Genomic DNA, 18,583 nt, shown 5'->3' on the forward strand with positions numbered 1-18,583 from the left:
GCCCTTCTGGCACCAACAATCATGCCACGTTCAAAGTCACTCAAATCACCTTTCTTCCCCATAATGATGCTCGGTTTGAACTGCAGGAGATTGTCTACATGCCTAAATGTACTGAGTTGCCGGCATGTGAGTGGCTGCTTAGAAATTAAGTGTTAACGAGCAGTTGGACAGGTGTACCTAATAAAGTGGCCGGTGAGTGTATATTTCAAGCATCCTTCAATATAGTGTTTTGATTGTCCTTTTTGAGCCTAAATAGAATCCCAGCAGCCAATAAGTCCTGACCACCTGTACTGTAATGCTTCATTAAAAACCAACACTAACACAAGCAGCACTGGACATGGACGTACTCAAATGTCTATCAGCTTTGCAGCAACATCAGAATGCCACCTGAGCTTTAACTTGAATTTCCACTTTTTTAATCAAACTGCTTCTTACACCTTTAAACATTTGATCTTGGACCCTTTTTTTTCTGCAACTACACTGGGAGTTCCACTCTCATTTACCCCCTTTACTACAGCTTGTTGACCAATTTAATGCATGTGCAATGACGTAATCTTGTTCACAAGATGCTGTTATGGTAAAATGGACACAGAAATAACATATTTACTTGCAAATGGAACAAAAACAAAACTTAAAGATAAAAAAATGATAAACACCACGCCAGTAGGATACCCTGATTTATAATAAAAACATTGTATGCAGTTTGTAGCACTGTTGCCTTGCACCAAGATGGTTCTGGGTTCGATTTTGGGCAGAGACTTTCTGCATGGAGTTTGCATGTTCTCCCTATTGAATGCTTAGGTTCTCTCCAGGTACTCTGGCTTCCTCTCACAGTCGAAAAACGTGACTGTTAGGTTTATTGCCATCTCTAAATTGTCCGTGAGTGTGTGTGTGCGTGGCTGCTCGTCTTTGTGTTTCTCTACTGTATGTTGCCCTGCGTCAGACTGGCAACCAGCCCAGGGTGTACAAAGCCTCTCGCCCATAGACTGCCGGAGATAGGCACCGGCCCCACCGTGACAAACAACAAAAGGTAAGTAAAATTAACATGGTAATTATTAACATGGTTATCAGAATGAAAAACATAGAATCTGATGAAAAGTAAAAAAAAGTATCTGTATTAAGAAGATACACACTTAGTTACTGCATTTGGGGGATTTGAACTGAATCTGGTTGATATTTAATACATTTATTTATCTATGACCTTATAAACATGTATCAGTATATGTGCATAATACTTTTCCTGTTGTTTTTCTTTGTGGCCATGTGTAGAAGAAGTTTAAAAAAAAAAGTATCCCATTGCTTTTAACAGTGGACTGACTCTGTCTCCTCTCTACCTTTAATCATTTGTAATGTAATGGTAACTTGAAATGACATCAAAAATATAAAAAAACTAAAATTTCCTGGATCTAATAGAGTTCAACAGAAACCAGATTTTCAGCCTAGTGGTTCCAGTTTCTTATCAGGGTTTCCTGAGAATGTTTTCAAGCTTTATTGTTGGCCTGATAATGCATTTGTTGTAGAGAAAATGGTTTAACAACATTTGTAGGGAACTGGCAAAGTACTGGACCTTCAAAAAAAAAAAAAAGTCTTGTTGTAAAATAGATCAACGCCAGTTTTTCTTGACAATTTCAGCAAACATTTGGTGAAAGGCCTCTTATTGTTTTATTCATTTAACCAGCAGGGTTCCTGGGTGTTTTCTTACCTTGTATCGTAAATGGCGTAGAGCTTTTTATTCCCATCAACAGCATTCCTGTGAAAACACAAGAGCAAGCATTATTTTCTGCTCTTGCAGTGCTGAGTTTCATTGCCCTGACTTGTTCCATGTAGCTTTGTTTTAGTGCAAACTGTCAAAGATCACCATGGATTTCCTTGTGTGTTCAAATTCATACACGCCTTCTGCTATCTCTGTGGTGTGATATTACGACATCCTTACAGTGGACTGGAAGGCATCAGATCCTCATTTTTAGACAGAAAGCAAAGCAATGGATGGATGTACACAGGGTCTATGTGACATAGTTTTACATCCTGGAATCTACATGTAGACCACTGACAATAAAAGCAGCAGTTTTCAGCAGGGTGTCCTACTTAGGGGATGCAGAAAACAGGAATCAGTATTGTCTGGGTTTATAGTCATTAAATATTTCCTTTGCTATTTAAATGCTCGAAATAATTATCATTTTACAATTTAGAATATAAACAGGGTATATTGTAATTAAAAAGCTTTAATACATTATCATTCTTTTTCATTGACTTACGTCAATAAGAAATAGTTGAAATAATAAAGTGCAAATAGTAGTCCCAATGTGTAAATGAAATTATTCAAATCTGTTAATATATTATACTTTTTTCTTTTTAGTTGAAATATATATATAATTTTAATGTTAACCTAATTACCAAAAGAAGACATTTCACATTGTTTTTTGCTCTCTGCAGCTCAATAAAGTTGTTTCTAGTTTATACATTGTCAAACAATTCAGCAGAATCTGGAGACCCAATAAAATGTATTGAAAAGACGAATAATAAGGTGGGAAACACAGAGATGACAATTTATAAACATACTGCATCAGTAAACAATCTGCATTTACAGATAGCTGATTAAATTTAACTCAAAGACACATTGTTTTAATAGTCCTATTAGTATAGTGGAGAGTATCCCCCCTGTTACGAGCGAGACCAAGGTTCGACTCCCTGACGGGGAGCTTAATTACGGGGAGTGGCCTTAGGGCATTGTGCTTGGAATCCTGAGGTTCAGAGTTCGAGCCCCACTCCCACAGACTGCAACTCTGGCTCCCTGAGCAAGACCCTTAATCCCACACTGCTCCCTGGGCGCCCCACAATGGCAGCCCACTGCTCCCATAGGGGATGAGTTAAATGCAGACAGTTTCATTCATTGCTCTGTACTTGCAACAGTGTAATGACAATAAAAGGCAAAAAAAAAAAAAACAAAACAAATAAAAAACATTTCTATATCTTCTTTAAATAACCTTGGTTTTATATTAATTAGTTTTAGTTGCTAGGCATCCATTTCTATCTATGCTGTAAATAAATATATTTTTGAGAAAACAGAAGAGATAATTTGTCCTCTAAAGTAAATGGCATGTACTTATATAGCGCCTCTATTCAAGTTAGGAGACTTGCCCAAAGTTTACTCTACATTCATTCACCCATTCACTCACACACTGATGGTGGCAAGCTACATTGTAGCCACAGCTGCCCTGGGGCTCACTGACAGAAGCAAGGCTGCCGTACACTGGCGCCACCGGGCCCTCTGACCACCATCAGTAGACAATACAGGTGAAGTGTCTTGCCCATTGATACAACGACACTGAAAGTCGGAGTTGGGGCTTGAACCGTCAACCCTTCGATTTCAGGGCAAACTCCTACATCCAACGCCACTGTCGCCCCAAAAGTACAAAAACATTGCATTATACCTGACTGTACTGGAATGACCTTAAAATGTCAATGTGTTCAACATAAAAAATAAAATTTGTGTTCTATTGAAAAAAAGTACAAGGTTTTGAAACAGCTTTGACCAAGTTTTTTAAGATCCATCAATACTAGACCAAAATTGAGGCTTCACATTGTGGTGCCCATCATCCCTGACCCCAAAAACATATTTTGCTGCGGGCCCCACTGAGGCCCGATGATTGCGATGTTAGCGGGAAGAGATTAACTCAATAGCTGCATTGTAGGTTTTTGAAAGCTGAAACCTGAAAATAATGTCTTCCCTTCCCGCTATCATCGCAGCCCCAGCCCCTCTACAGGAGAGCAGAGGACTCGCCTATTCAGCCAGGCAAACAATTCCCTTTAACGACCCCCCTTTCAGAAACTAAAGGGCTGGTTATCCTCCCTGCAGCAGTGTGTCACAGTGAGCTTGTTGCAGATATATTTGATTTATGCTCTATTTTGATGTGTGGTCTGCAGTATGTTATTCCACAACGAAAGAGGGACCATCCGGAACTAGCTCTAGATATGACCGAGGCGGTGAGGAAGTGGAAAAATCCAAGGGGAAATTTTGTGCGACAATGTAGGGACATGAGGGTGAAAAAGAGCAGGGATCCAGGTGGAAAAAGGGTCCCAGCGTTCTCGCGCACCTCGCTCTTCTAGCTGCTCCTCCTTCATGAATCGTTTTCCACAATGGCGGTCATACAAACAAAACAAGCTGGTAAGGTACCAAACAGGAAATACTGATGGTGTAGCACGGATGTAAATTTGACCAATCAGAGGCCTTCTGTCTGCCGCACTGTCTGCGCTCCCCTACAATTTTGGAAAGGTGCAGCAGAGTGTCTGCAGAAGGGACGGCCTGATTTCTGAGTATAAATCAGCCTTTAGACGGGTAGAGGGCATTGCAGGCTAACAAAAGAAGCCGAACGACCCCCATTCCAAAGGGGTGGACCCTTTCATCAGTTTATATTTGCATGTTTTCAAAACAGAAACAAGGTTCTGATGGGCTACTGTATAAGAGCCTCGATCTCAATGCTATTCCTTGTCATGGTTTTGGTTTTGTTCAGGTTTTATCTCTGAGTTTTTATTGGTCTTATTTCCATTTTGTGTTCTAGTTATTATCTAGTTATCTTGTGTCAGTCTCCTTTTTCCATAGCTCCCTTCTTTCCTCCTCTGTTCACACCTGCTCCCAATCTGCTACTTATATTGGTCTTTGTTTCTCTCTCCCATATATTCTCCTCCTGTTCAGTCATTTCTTGGCCCCCTTGTTGTGAGTATTCCTAGTTTTCAGTATTTTTGGATTTTGTGGATTTATGTTTTTGGATTTTTTCTTCTGATACCCTTTTTTGGTTAATTCAATCTTGCAAGAAACCAACTTAGCTCCAGTCACTGCATTTGGGTCCTGTCAAACCGCAACCCCACCATGACATTCTTGACATTTTGAATTGAAAAAGCTTCCTAGATGGGAAGCGAAACGTATCAAAACTTGGAAACAAAGTCCAGTGGACTGTTTTTAATTTTCTTTTTTTGGAATGACTATGACTTGGATGACTGGGAATCTTCAAAAGCACAAACTACATAAAATGGAGCCTAGGCGGATGTTAAACTAAAGAAACTCATTGCCTTCCTAAATCCACCTGTGACAGCAAATCAGCTTTAAACCACGCCTCCATGAAAGCCAATCGGCATCCAAAGTTCATCTTAAAAGGCCTCCGATATGCACTTGTCTGCTCCTGTGCGCCGCCGGCGGGTGTGCTGTAACTTCATTTAGATGACCCTGTTTCAACTCACCTCCAGCCCCTCCTCCACCGTCGTAGCTAAAGCTTCATCAGAGTTTCACTCCTCCCGGACTCTTACTGCGTTCCCTGTCTCATTTTAATTGGTCTGGCAGAAGACCGCCATGTTGAGCCTGGTTCTGCCAGAGGTTTCTTCCCAACAGGGAGTTTTTCCTCTCCACTGTCGCTTCATGCTTGCTCATCATGGACAGGTTCTCTCAGCCTGTGTTATCCAACTGGACTTCCATCTTCCAGGTCCCTGAGTGAAGCTCTAATATCAGCTCACGCAGTCCACTGGATCTCCCCATAAAGCTCAGCATACTGTCTCGCTAACCAGCAGTCTACAGACTCACCAACTTCATCTATCTCCACTCCACCACCAGTTTCAGGTCTGGGGGGAAACAGCCCTATTCTTTACTCCTGTTCATGCTTATCTATCAAAATTAAGCGCTATGTTTCCTGCCGAGGTCTGAGCGCCAAAGACAAAGTAATTGTATCAATAAATTTCTCCTAATTGTCTTTTCTCTTTGTGTGAGTTTTTCAGATTGAAACGTTTCTTAAAAGAAGGCACACAAAGATGAAGTTACAGGATGCTTGTATCAAAAATTTCAGAAAGACTCTAAATTTGCCTCTTTTCCTCACATTTTCTCTATATCCTCTCTCCATCCCTCCCCTCTCTCTCTCTCTCTCTCTCTCTCTCTCTGTCTCTCTCCCTCCCATATTACACATCCTCCTGCTGTTCTGCTCTCTCGCCCAGTTTTGCTCATTACGCAGTGGATCTTACTACGTCCTCTCCTGCTGAACACACACTAGGATTTCACCGTGCTGCACCTTGGAGACCAACTAAAAGAATGGTCAGTCAGCAGAGCTGTAGATGGGGAAGCCCTTAGTCGTTTTTTTCTTCCTGCAAGATGCAGCTACAGACCTGGCTGACATTGAAACCAGTCTTCATTTTCAGATGGAGCGGATGAGCGCAGTCTGCGTGTGAGAGAGAAGTTTGATCCTCCGCCGTGGTGAGATCTGGCAAACTGCGGCACAGCAGCAGAGTGGGAGATGTAGTGGGCTGGTGGGCATGGGAGGAAAGGCTGCTGCATTGCTTAGAGATGAGAGCGGATGGGAGGGATCCACGCTATTAGTTGGGATGTCTGCAGCGCAGAGCTCTGAATGTGATGCAGGATTTAGATCTTCAGGGATGAGGGTGTTTGGTTGATTGGAATGATTAGCAGGAACCAACTTCATGAACGTCAGATGGGCAGAACAGATGCTCTGATATAGGCTTAAGGATTTTAGATGATAGATTATTGACTTAATTTTTTTAAATTGGCATGACTCATAATTATCTTAGGAATGTTTATGTTGATTCTGCAGAGGCGGGTTGTGTTTTTGGTCACTGGATATACCTGACCTGGAGATTTTATTGCATGTTTGCTTATTTTGTCCTTTCGTCCTGCACTGAGACAATGCTTAATTTAAAAAGTCTGTTTCCTCATTAAAAAAAAACAACAAAACATTACTTTTTTTTGCATAAATTTACACAATACAATCTCAGCTAAGGGATTTTAATATAGAGATGATTCACTCACTGCAACAGTGCTACAATAAATCATCTATCTTGTTAGAAGGACTATTTGCCCAGGGTGGCATAAATTGGGGGCAATTAGTATGTAAGTTTAAAAAAAAGACTTGTGAGTTTTAATATGCTTACAAATTTGGGCAAACACTGTGGAATAGGTGCTACTCTTGTGTGTGCAGTGTAGAAACAATCAGAGTTGTTGGATTAAGGGTCTTTTTCTCAGTTTTTAAGATGTCTGAAAAATGGAATATATAAGGACTGCTCTATCCTTATCTAAGTTATTATTCTTTCCCAACAGACTTTTAGAAATATAAAACTAGTGTTGTGCCAATGCTAATTTTTGGCTCCAATACCGATACCTGGCTGTGCAGTATTGGCCGATACTGATACCGTCTGTTTGAAAATTACGTGTGTGTGTGTATATGAAGAACTGCATCCTACTTGGATGTAAAATAATTGCCATCATGGCTTTGTCAAGCTGCTGTCTACCTTTGTGAAGAAGAAAAAAGACTAATAAGTGAATCCAGTAGAACTTTTTATTGCCTACCTGGAATGGGAGACAATAGTTGAATAAACTTTTGGCTCTCAAAATTGTATTGGTGGCCTATTTGTTGGTACTCGCTGATACAGATACCACCATTTTAGGGCAGTATTGGGATACTGGTATCAGTATTGGTGCAACACTATATAAAACCCAGTTGTGTTTTTCCCTTTATTTGATGGAAACGGGCACAGATTTGTTTTTTTCTGTTTTTTAATAGATTTTTATTTTTTTTATTGCTTTTTCAGGGGAGTGGTCGTGCTATTGATCATATTTTGTATGAAAAAAAGGAGGAGGTTTGGTGCCATTCATGCAGGAACTGCTTATCTGTGTGTTTTAGGAATGGGCAATGGGATATGCTACACAATGAAACGTCTATGCCTTTTTCTCTTGCTTGTGAGCATCACCTGCCGGCTGAGGTGAGGAACTGAATGCTGGCATGTTTGCTTAATGCAGAGGCACGGTAACTGCTTAAAGAAAAAAGTTGTCTTTCATCCAGCTTTTCTCAGGAAGTAGCTGGAAGTCCCAGACAGACAGAATTAAACGACAACATCACCATCTTTACCCGCATCCTGGATGGACTGCTCGATGGTTATGACAACAGACTCCGGCCCGGTCTGGGAGGTAAGCCAAGTGGATAAATCTACCTTTAAAACAGCAAGGCCTGAGTTATAGTGAAGTTGGGGTATTTAATTTGCTCTCTGTGGCAGAGCTGCACCAGGGTATTGCTTTTTGAGAAAAACACAGATGCTTATCTGATCAGACCCTCTCTTTATGGATTTTGATGTCATTATAACATTAGCATTAACTGTTATGACTTCACAAAAGTCTGTTATTGATATTACACTGAACAAAAAATGTGAAGGCAACACTTTTGGTTTTGCTCCCATTTTTTATGAGATGAGCTCAAAGATTTAAAACTTTTTCCACATAAACAATGTCACCATTTCCCTTAAATATTATTAAAAAAAAACAGACTAAATCTGTGACAGTGAACAGTTCTCCTTTGCTGAGACAATCCATCCCACCTCAAAGGTGTGCCATATGAAGATGCTGATTGGACACCATGATTATTGCACAGTGGTGCCTTAGACTGTCCACAATAAAAGGCCACTCTGAAAAGTACAGTTTATCATCCTGGATACCTGGATCGCATAGAGTTTATCAGGTTGTCAATTGTGGCCTGTGAAATTTGGGTCCACTCCACTTCAATGGCTGTGCCAAGTTCATCACCAAGTGGATATTGGCAGGAACTGGTCCACGCTGTTGTATACGCCAATCCAGAGCATCCCAAACATGCTCAATGGGTAACATGTCCCGTGCGGTGAGTATGTCGGCCATGCAAGAAGTGGAACATTTTCAGCTTACAAGAATTGTGTACAGATCCCTGCAACAAGGGGCTGTGCTTTATCCTGCTGCAACATGAGCTGATGTTCTTGGACGTGCGGCACAACAATCGGCCTCAGGATCACGTCACGAAATCTCTGTGCATTCAAAATTCCATCAATACAATGCACCTGTGTTCTTCGTCCATAATAGACTCCTGCCCATACCATAACCCCACCGCCACCATGGGACACTCGATCCGAAACATTGACATGAGAAAACCTCTCACCCACACCGACACTAAACATGCTGTCTGCCATCTGCCCTGAACAGTGTAAACTGGGATTAATCCGTGAAAAGAACACCTCTACAACGTGGCAGAGCCCAGCGAATGTGAGCATTTGCTCATTTAACTCGGTTACAATGACAAAGTGGAGTCAGGTCAAGACCCCGATGAGGGCGACGAGCATGCAGATGAGCTTCCCTGTGACGGATTCTGACACTTTATGCATAAATTCTTTGGTTATGTGAACTGATTGTTTCAGCATCTGTCCCAGTGGCTGTTCTCAGACCATCTTGGAGGTGAACACGCTGAATGTGGAGGTCCTGGGCTGGTGTGGTCACACGGGGTCTGCGGTTGTCAGGCTCATTGGATTCTCTGAAACACCTTAGAAGAAATCTTATAGAAGAGAAATGAACATTCAATACATGAGCAAAAGCTCTGGTTGACATTCCTGCTCTCAGCATGCCAATTTCACGCTGGCATTGTGCACAGGGGCGGAGCTAGATGGGGGGCCAGGGGTGGCCATGGCCACCCGTAGCCAATCACTGGCCACCCCTGTGGCCACCCCTACTATTTTTTCCTTGTAATACAGATGGTGGCAGCAGTAATACCCTGAAGGGGAATGTTCAAATTTATTAAACATTTAAACTTTTCATTTATCAACAACTGCTTGACAACAGAAACACTGCAGTTAATTATGCACATTAATATACAAACATTAAAGATGCTAGATACAGAATTCATGCTCTTTTCAGAGCTAAATTTTGAATTATTTGGGGTAAAGATAAAATGACGTGCCTCTGCAAGTCATCTAGGAGTCTTCATTGAAATCATCGATAAATAATTACTTTCATAAGAACTTAAAAATTAATTAAATGTGGATACTAGTAGATTTAAATATAATTCATTTGCAGAATGATTATTGATTAAAATAGGTAATGACAATGTAAAATATGTTCGCCCAAGAGCTCAAACCTGAAAGAATTTTGTCCACTATACCTTTTATTTACACATTATAGATGTTAGCAAAGGCTGAAGGAAAGTCTAGTTTGTCTTTATTTAGAAAATATGAATGTTGTTCTCATTCCTGTTTGAACAGTGTAGATTGACCCTGAGGTTCTGGTGTCTTTCGGCCGCCCCTCAATATACATTGGTTATTGACTGGCCACCCCATTAGGATTTTCTGGCTACGCCTCTGATTGTGCATTGGCATTGTGCTGTGTTATTAAACTGTCCCTTTCAGAGTGGCGTTTTATTGTGGCCAGTCTAAGGCATACCTGTGCACTAATCATGGTATCCAATCAGCATCTTGATATGGAGGTGGGATGGATTATCTCAGCAAAGGAGAAGTGCTCACTATCACAGATTTAGACTGCTTTATGGACAAAATTTGAGGGAAATGGTGATATTGTGTATGTGGAAAAAGTTTTAGATCTTTGATTTGATCTCATAAAAAATGGAAGCAAAACCAAAAGTGTTGTGTTAATATTTTTGTTGGGTGTAATTGATTAACAGTAGGGCTGCTGTGGTACTAATGATGGGTGACATAGAGATAAAAAGGGCCAATTTGACCTTGATAAGATCATTGAATTACATGTTAGAAGAATTAAAGATTCGATTATTCATAAAACTAAGAACAATTTTGGTCTAAAACAAACTATAAACACATTTTGATGCACCTTTGTGAGCACAAAACTGTTAAATAATCATAATTAATAGCCATAATATTTGAATCCCCTCATTTACTGTTAGATTTATAACTTCAAAAGTCTGCTGAACTTGTGTATATATATCTATATCTATATAGATATAGATCTATATATTTATATTTAATTACATTTTTATTTAGAACATCATAAAATTTATTTATTTCATGATGTACTAAATGATTTTATGTCACTGTTGAAGAACACCATAAATACATTTTTACTTTCACACAATCGTTGAAGTCAAAGAGGCGGAACTAGTTCGCCGCCATAGAAACCCTGACGTCTGATTGCTGGCATCTCACTAAGCAAGATAAGAAAACTTCCTCTTGGTTTTTATTTCTCTCTGTCAACATGTTTGCCAAAAAAATTTGTAAATACATTTTTTTATCCTTTGATTCTTTTGAGGTATTGGGCAGCATGACAGACCCTAGCAAGCTCTCTCATTAGTTTATTAGACATATTTCAGACCAAACTGGGTATATATAGGCAGGAGTTGCTCACCCAATGTGCTGTGAATGAATGACAACACGCATTTTAAAGTTATTGAATTTTTTTCCAGTGATAATATTGACCTTAGAGCACGGCTGCCTGAATTCGGCCCTCTAGGGCTGCTGTTCTGCAGGTTTTTTAAGGGTTTCTCTGCTTCAGCATTGATTATTGAGAGGCTTTTGCTGAGCTGAAATCATCAGAATCAGCGGAGCTGAAGCAGGGAAACCTTTAAAACCTGCAGGACAGCGCTCCTCGAGGGCAGACTCTCTGCAGGCCTGATTTAGGTTGTATTTGTTTTCGGCTGCAGCGTCCTCTAAAGGACCCAGTAAACCTGGGCTGCTAAGATCCCAGTCATCATGTACCTCTGGTTCCAGTATAAACAGCTAGCTGATCATTTCAGCACCAGCTGCAGACAAACACAGACACTACCTGATGCTCCTTATGCTTAAATCAAGATGACTTTGATATCATCACATTGAGATGATAATAGCAAATTAAACTGCATTCCTTCTTAAAAGGTGGAATTTTAGTTTCACAAAGTTTCAGTTTTAAAATGTATCTCCTTCAAACAGTGTTGGCTTGTTTGTCACATTTTTTAAAGACTGAAATTCTGGTTATTGGGTAAGAAGATTAAATGAGTGTGGCGCAATGTTTGACGAGACACTTGGAAGATCAAACATATAGTAATAACGTCTAACTTTCTGTTGTTTAAATGCCAAAAATTGTTTCTCAAATCAGCATTTCAATCATTTCAGTTGTCTTTCAATATTATATTGAAAGTAAGGAGTGGGTTTTGTGTCATTAATGTTGCAGGGATGTTACATGGAAATTTGAAAGCAATGCAATCCAATGCAATCCAGAAAATACAATTTGAAAAACAAATAAAAGGTTTTCTTTGTATTTGCTGTTTTCCTAGATTTAATTTTTTCCATTTCAAAGTCTATTTTTCCAACAATAATGAAACAAAATTAACTCCATAGAAAATTAAACTAAAATGAATCATCAAGAGAACACTATTATTATTTTAAACTTACAGTCCCATTCTTGGAGCATTTTTTTCTGATGCATAAAAGGAAACAACTTTAAAAATAATCCTTAAAATAGATATCCTTGTAGTGGGTGTTTGGCGGGATGTATAGAGAGCATTTTACAAAGTAGATTCCTGAGGAACGCCACAACTTCCAACAGCTGGAGAGTGAAGTTGCTGCACTGTGAGATTAATTTACATACCCACAGTTTAATCAGCACAACTATACTGTCAAACTAAAGGGACTCTGAACATAGCATTAAATCAATCTAAGTTTTCTTTAAGATGCCTTTATTTTGAAATGGAAAGTTGACTCAGCTCTATAGAAAGTTTCTATAGTGGATTGCCATTATTGCATCAGAGCTTCATAGTAGAGGCAGTAAAGAAAATGATAATTTGTGTTGTTACAATAAAGTTTAATCATTTTCTGTGTTTTCCAACAGAAAAGGTGACGGAGATCAAAACAAACATCTTTGTCACAAGCTTTGGTCCTGTCTCTGACACGGAAATGGTATGTTCCATTTAGGCTTCCACCATAGTTACTGTTTGAGAGAATCACTGTTTGAGTTTGGATAAGTAAATCAGGTCTCATATCCACTAAATCACAAGTTAGATTACATTATTTTACACTTGAATTTTTTACACAGTTTTCATACAACAGAAGTCTCTTTCTGCAGGAATACACCATCGACGTCTTCTTCCGTCAGAGCTGGAAAGATGAGAGGCTCTGCTTCAAAGGCCCGATGGAGATGCTAGCCCTGAATAACCTGCTGGCCAGCAATATCTGGACGCCCGACACCTTCTTCCTCAACGGGAAAAAGTCCATTGCACACAACATGACCACGCCCAACAAGCTGCTGCGGCTCAAAGACGACGGGACGCTCCTTTACACCATGAGGTGGGCTCTGACAGAGCGACGTTTCTTTTCCAATCAGGCTTTACGCTTTACAACAGTGATTCATTAGAGCTGAGGGAATCTTGTTGTGCAATCCAATTAGCAGCAGAGAGATGACTAAAACCTCCACCTGCTTCTTCGCTGCGTTGAGAGGTTTTTGGAGTACTGCTGCACCGATACGGCCCACACACTCGTTCTCACTGACCTGATAGTGCAACGATGCATCATTGTGTTTGTCCTCGTACTCTGAACAAGCGGTCAGGCAAACTTCACATTTGCTTTGACCCCATTCAAGCTCTGTTTGGAATTACCTTTTAACAACAGCTTTATCATTTGTACCTTTTAATCTTACTCTTGAAACAGACACAGAATAGATTACAGCATATTTTCCCCTTTAACCTTTCACTGTTTCTCACTTTATAGACACAAACATTGATGTATTTGTATTTAGTTTTAATATATCAGGGTTTCTGCAGGTCATTAAACATCACTAAAACTCATTAAATTATTATTTGTTTAAATAAGGCCTTAATTGGCATTAAAATTTATTGTGGCATTTAAAACGCTTTATTTAAAATAAAAAAAAAACGTCTCTAAAAAACAATTGTCAGATATATCAGAACTGGTTCCTGTTGATCATAAAGCTGTATGTTCTGAATGTATATGTATGTGTGTGTATATATATATATATATATATATATATATATATATATATATATATATATAGATATAGATATAGATATGTGTATCTATATATATATATATATAGTACTCATGGGTACTTATTAATTTATTTCTAAGAGCAGCATTAAATTAGAATTACTCATTCAGTATAAACCCTGCATATGAACACAAGATGCCACAGAATTGAGAATTAGATAGTAAGCAAATCATACTTTTCAAAATTCAAGAAAACAAGTTCAACAAATTGCCTTCAGGAGCTACCTGCTCAGTAAATAGAATCATCCTCTAATTAAATATCAATATGGAGTTAATCATGTTCCATTATTGGTTGTAAGCCTAGAACAGATTTTGTAGGTTGAAGTTTATAGAGTAACTTTGCTTTTTTTTTCAGATTTAATTTTCTCAAAATATATTTATAACATTTTATTTTTGGGAACTTTCATCTTTTTCCATTTTGTTTTTACATAATAAAAACTTTTTAATTTTTTTTTTTTTGAAATTCTCTTTACAGCCAGGATTTTACAAATTGCATTCTTTTGAAATTGCTTTTCACAGATCACATTCTCTGCTCTTTTTTTCTGGATTGAAGAGCGACGCCGCATTTCCGTTGGTCTGTATTGATGTTCGAAACAATGATCAGAACAAATGTTTGTGTTACGCTTAAAGGAAACAGAATGTGATCACTAAAACGCGGTCTGAAAAAGAGAGCAATTCAAAAGAGAAATCTGTAAAAAAAAACAAAACAAAAAAAAAACTTAAGTTTGAGAGAATAAAATGTGAAAAAAATGAAATGATACATTTGTAAAGTTAAAAAAGTTCCTCTCAAACCTTTAAAGAAGGAGCATTTTTTTCAATTATCCATTTACAATACGTGTTCTATGCCTTCATCAACAATTACTTTAATTATAAAAATGAAGAAACGAAGCAAAAAGGTCCAGAAGGATGTTCTCAAAAGGTTTGTGTTTCCCTTGGACAGGATGAGACATAAAGAAGAACAAACGCATTACTTGATGTGAAAAATGCTGGTGGCAGCATCATGATGTGGGACTGCTTGTCCTCATTACTGACTGGGCAGCTGCTCAGAGCTGATGGGAAGATCGTGACTCCAAGTATAGAACTTTTTGGAAAAACCCTTTAATCAGCTGCAAAATACTTGAAACTGGTGCTGATATTCGCCGTTCAGCAAGACATCCCCACACGTTCATTCAGCGGAAATAATATTCATGTGTTCAAACGGCCTAGTCAAAGTCCAGAGCCGGACCCTTCTGTGGCAGGTTGAGAATAAAGAGCAGCATTTTCTGTTTTTGATATGCAAATCTAGGAGATAAATCCAATTTTAATTACTATGAATACAAATGCAAGCCACACTATTCAGATTTCTTAGACAAATTATCAAAAAGGGGGTATAAATATTTTCATGAACATATCTCCTTTTTTAAATATGAAGGTGTTATACGCAGAATGCCTGGATTTCATTCTATTCTCTGATTATCTAAAATGCTTTCCGTGTCTTTTGAACATTACAAGTTCAAGTGGAGCCACGTTTTCCACACTACAGGGTGTTGGGTCATTGTCTTTAATCGAATGTTAGCCTGGCTGCACGTCTAAAACAACCACTGACTCACTTCCTTTAAAATCCGCTTCTGTTTTTCAGTACGTTTGCAAAAGCTGCAACCAAGAGCAAATGAGCTTGCAATGGTCCGTTAATGCGTCTGTGTTCTGGGAAGGAGGTTATTACCAGAACATTTTATGCATGCACTCTGCTCTCCTATGCTGCTTCAGAGAAAATACTGTAGTCTGTAACCGCTCTACCATGAACATTTCTCTCAAAGGGAACATAGAGTTTGGTTTGACGCTGTGAAATGCCTCACTTTACAAGCAGCGTGCCTGAGTAAATAAACGGGAACGGCTTGTTGTATGATTGTGTTTCCAGTAGTGTGTTCTCTTTTTATTGGTCATGGTTGTTAAGGGACAGAAGAAATAATGAGAGCCACTCACAGTTGCCTCTTTTTTTTTTTTTTCCTGTTTTGCCAATATAGCTCTGGCAATAGATGTCCCAGAGCTAGAACTGCAGCTTTGCTTTCACAAGCAGACCATCCTGACTGCTGCCATAAGGTTCCGCTTGGTACTTATATATAAAAAATTATATATGTATACAATGGTGAAGGGAAGCGAGGGGAGAAAGAAATAAAGACAGGAGAGAGTGCATGAAAAGAGAGAAAATAAAACAAAACAGCAGAAATAAACACAGAAGATAAAAACAGTAACTCCTAGAAGTCTCCTTCCACACCTGTATGAGATTAGAGGAACAGATGTTTAATTTGCACCTTTACAGAGATATGATAATATTTTTATCCAATTTACTTTGTAAAAAAACACATAGGAAATTGTGAGTGATATTACTTCAAGGTTTTTCTAACATTCAACTCCACCAGATTAGCAATAAAAGCATGTATGACTCATGCTGATATCAATATCAGACAATAACCATAGCTGCATTATACTGCAGTAGCTATTCAACATTTCCCCTCTTTCCTTGAAGGGTCCTTGGCTGGTCCCCTACAATTCCTTTTTAAACATCAATCTTTGTACTAAAATATTCTTGAACAAGCGAGGTGTTCTGTGTTCAGCCAGGCCAATAATTCCCTCTAATGACCCCCTTTCAGAGACATAGACAGGTATCCGGCATTGCAGGCTAATAAAGAAGCCAAACGAACCAAACCGGTTCAATTTGCATGTTTTCTAAGCCAGAACAAAGCTTTGTTTTTGGTCCTCCCTATAAAGCCTCAAACTCAACGCTATTTATGACACTTTGAATTGAAAAAGCTTCCTGGATGGGAAGCGAAACGTCTTCAAACTTGTAAACAAAGTCCAGTGGATTGTTTCTTAAAAAATTTTTCAGAATGATTATGACCTGGATGACTGAGAATCTTCACCAGCACATTCTGTCATGATTTGTGGACATTAAGATCTAAAGAGAAGTGCCATCTCCTGGTCAGATCCTGTAATTCAGTGAAATGGTGGATTCAGAGTAAAAAAATATGCATTCCCAGGAGAAGGAGGGGTCACTCCAGTGGCTGGAAGTTGGAGGGGATTTTGCTGGGAGTTGCAGGGAAGTTGGCTGTCATTCAGCTGGCGTTTGAATGGGAAGGGCCATTTTTGAATGGCTGCTACTGTAGATATTGAAAATGTAAAAACATTTTTTTTTAATAGAAAACTCAATCTGCAGTCTGTCTGTCTGTCTAAGTACTTTGGAACTGAAATCAGAACGGTTTTAACTAAGCTCCTTCCCCTTTGTGATCACCCTGTTTTATACGCATCCTATCTTTAAGCCAGGTAGGGCATCTCATTTCCTACCTTTCAGCAACATTACTCTTGCTCTGAAGAAAAAATGCTTGGTTTAAATATCCTTTAATGCTCTTTATAAAGTCTGTAAACATCTGTCTGTCCATCAGAGCGCAGGTCAACTGGTTTGTTCTGTTAAAATGGCGATCACTGGTCACAGAGATTTAAAAAGCCTGACATGCTCATTCCAAATTTGACTGACAGAGATTATGATTTTTATGTAACTTGTTATAAGATCATAAAACATACCTTCAATATTTCAATCTGATGTTTCTGAAAAACATTGACCAGCATTTGTGAAGCAAACACTGCTCTCAGAAATTAATACAAAGTTTAAAACAAGTGATTTTCACATCTTTACAGAAGCAGATTAGATACCTTTCATTGTTCCTGATGCTTGATACTTCATCCATCCTTATTTTTGTTTCATATACTTCTCCCACTGCTTTAGTTGCACTCTTTTAGTGACATTTCTTACTGATGATCCAGTTTTGCATCTTTGAAACAGATCAATTCTCTTTCCAAGAGTCTGTTTCAATAATGATCGATCCACGGACTCACTCTGAGGAAAGACTCGCTGTCTAATCATTCCTTTTATCTAAATGTCATAAAAACAGAAGGAATAAGTTTCAGTTTCTTTAACACATCCAGCGTTTGATGTTTGATGTTTAATGTTCATGCATTTTTTTCTCTGATTACTGGAATACACAGAGCATTATGAAGTGATTTGGATTTAAATATTTAAATAAGGAAACTATAGGAAAATGTTTACTATTTACTTATATTGTATAAAAAGACACATAACCTTTTAGTTCTTACTGCCTGACATTAAATCAGACTTATTTTCTTTTCTTCTTGTTTTGAATAAGTAGTGGTTTGTATTCAGGCTGGGTGGATTGTTGAGATTTGAAAATGTTGAATTTTTTTTTACGTATGTAGGAAAAGAGTTCAGTGGTTTGAAATCCCGAATAAAGTCAGCTTTTTTTATTTATAGATCTTTGGGACACAGGAATATTTTAGTGGTAATATGAGGATTACTGGACAAAGAGAAAATGGACAGTATGCAATTTAACAAAATCACAGCTGCATTTATTCAGGCACTCTTCCGTTTTTGTTGACTCAAATACCTTTAACTTCTTAGCGCTAAATTATTGGAGCACAAAATTGATTTTGACAAATTAATTAAGCCTTTAACTGCATAGACAGATGTGTCCAATCATAAGAAAAGTTGATTGAATAAAAGCTGGTAAGGAAGTTTTACTATCCACAGCTAAAAACCTGTAGCTTAAAAAGTCACTCCTCATGCATTAAAAAATATATATATACTTAAAAACATACAAAAGAAAACAGTTTTTTCATATTCACCAGGGAAGACTTTCTGGGGAAATTAAAATACAGGATTTTGTTTCTTATGACCTATTTTTACAGCTACTTGTGGGTTTCTGAATTAATTTTAAGGTAATTTTAAACCAATGTAGTCTCTGGCAGTAAC

General features: G+C 38.5%; 2 protein-coding genes across 4 annotated transcripts in view; one reads left to right on the forward strand and one right to left on the reverse strand.

The window, feature by feature from the left end:
- The window catches only part of gabrb3 (gamma-aminobutyric acid (GABA) A receptor, beta 3), an 89,689-nt gene that overhangs the window by 46,856 nt on the left and 24,250 nt on the right, over positions 1-18,583 (reverse strand). Inside the window, exon 2 of the mRNA XM_015398911.1 lies at positions 1,703-1,750. Coding sequence (XP_015254397.1) covers positions 1,703-1,750 — 48 coding nt within the window. The remainder of the gene's footprint in view (positions 1-1,702; positions 1,751-18,583) is intronic.
- Positions 5,993-18,583, forward strand: part of gabra5 (gamma-aminobutyric acid (GABA) A receptor, alpha 5) — a 44,804-nt gene continuing 32,213 nt past the window's right edge. Inside the window, exons 1-6 of one of the 3 annotated variants that reach the window (XM_015398915.1) lie at positions 5,998-6,073; positions 6,178-6,232; positions 7,674-7,752; positions 7,833-7,957; positions 12,611-12,678; positions 12,845-13,065. In XM_015398915.1, the coding sequence (XP_015254401.1) occupies positions 7,676-7,752; positions 7,833-7,957; positions 12,611-12,678; positions 12,845-13,065 (491 nt within the window). In that variant the 5' untranslated portion in view covers positions 5,998-6,073; positions 6,178-6,232; positions 7,674-7,675. Of the gene's footprint in view, positions 6,233-7,673; positions 7,753-7,832; positions 7,958-12,610; positions 12,679-12,844; positions 13,066-18,583 lie in introns of all 3 variants that reach the window. The other 2 variants (XM_015398916.1, XM_015398914.1) reach the window with 2 other exon arrangements.

This window comes from Cyprinodon variegatus, unplaced genomic scaffold (genome assembly GCF_000732505.1).
Source record: "Cyprinodon variegatus isolate N-32 unplaced genomic scaffold, C_variegatus-1.0 Scaffold972, whole genome shotgun sequence".
NCBI lineage: Eukaryota > Metazoa > Chordata > Actinopteri > Cyprinodontiformes > Cyprinodontidae > Cyprinodon > Cyprinodon variegatus.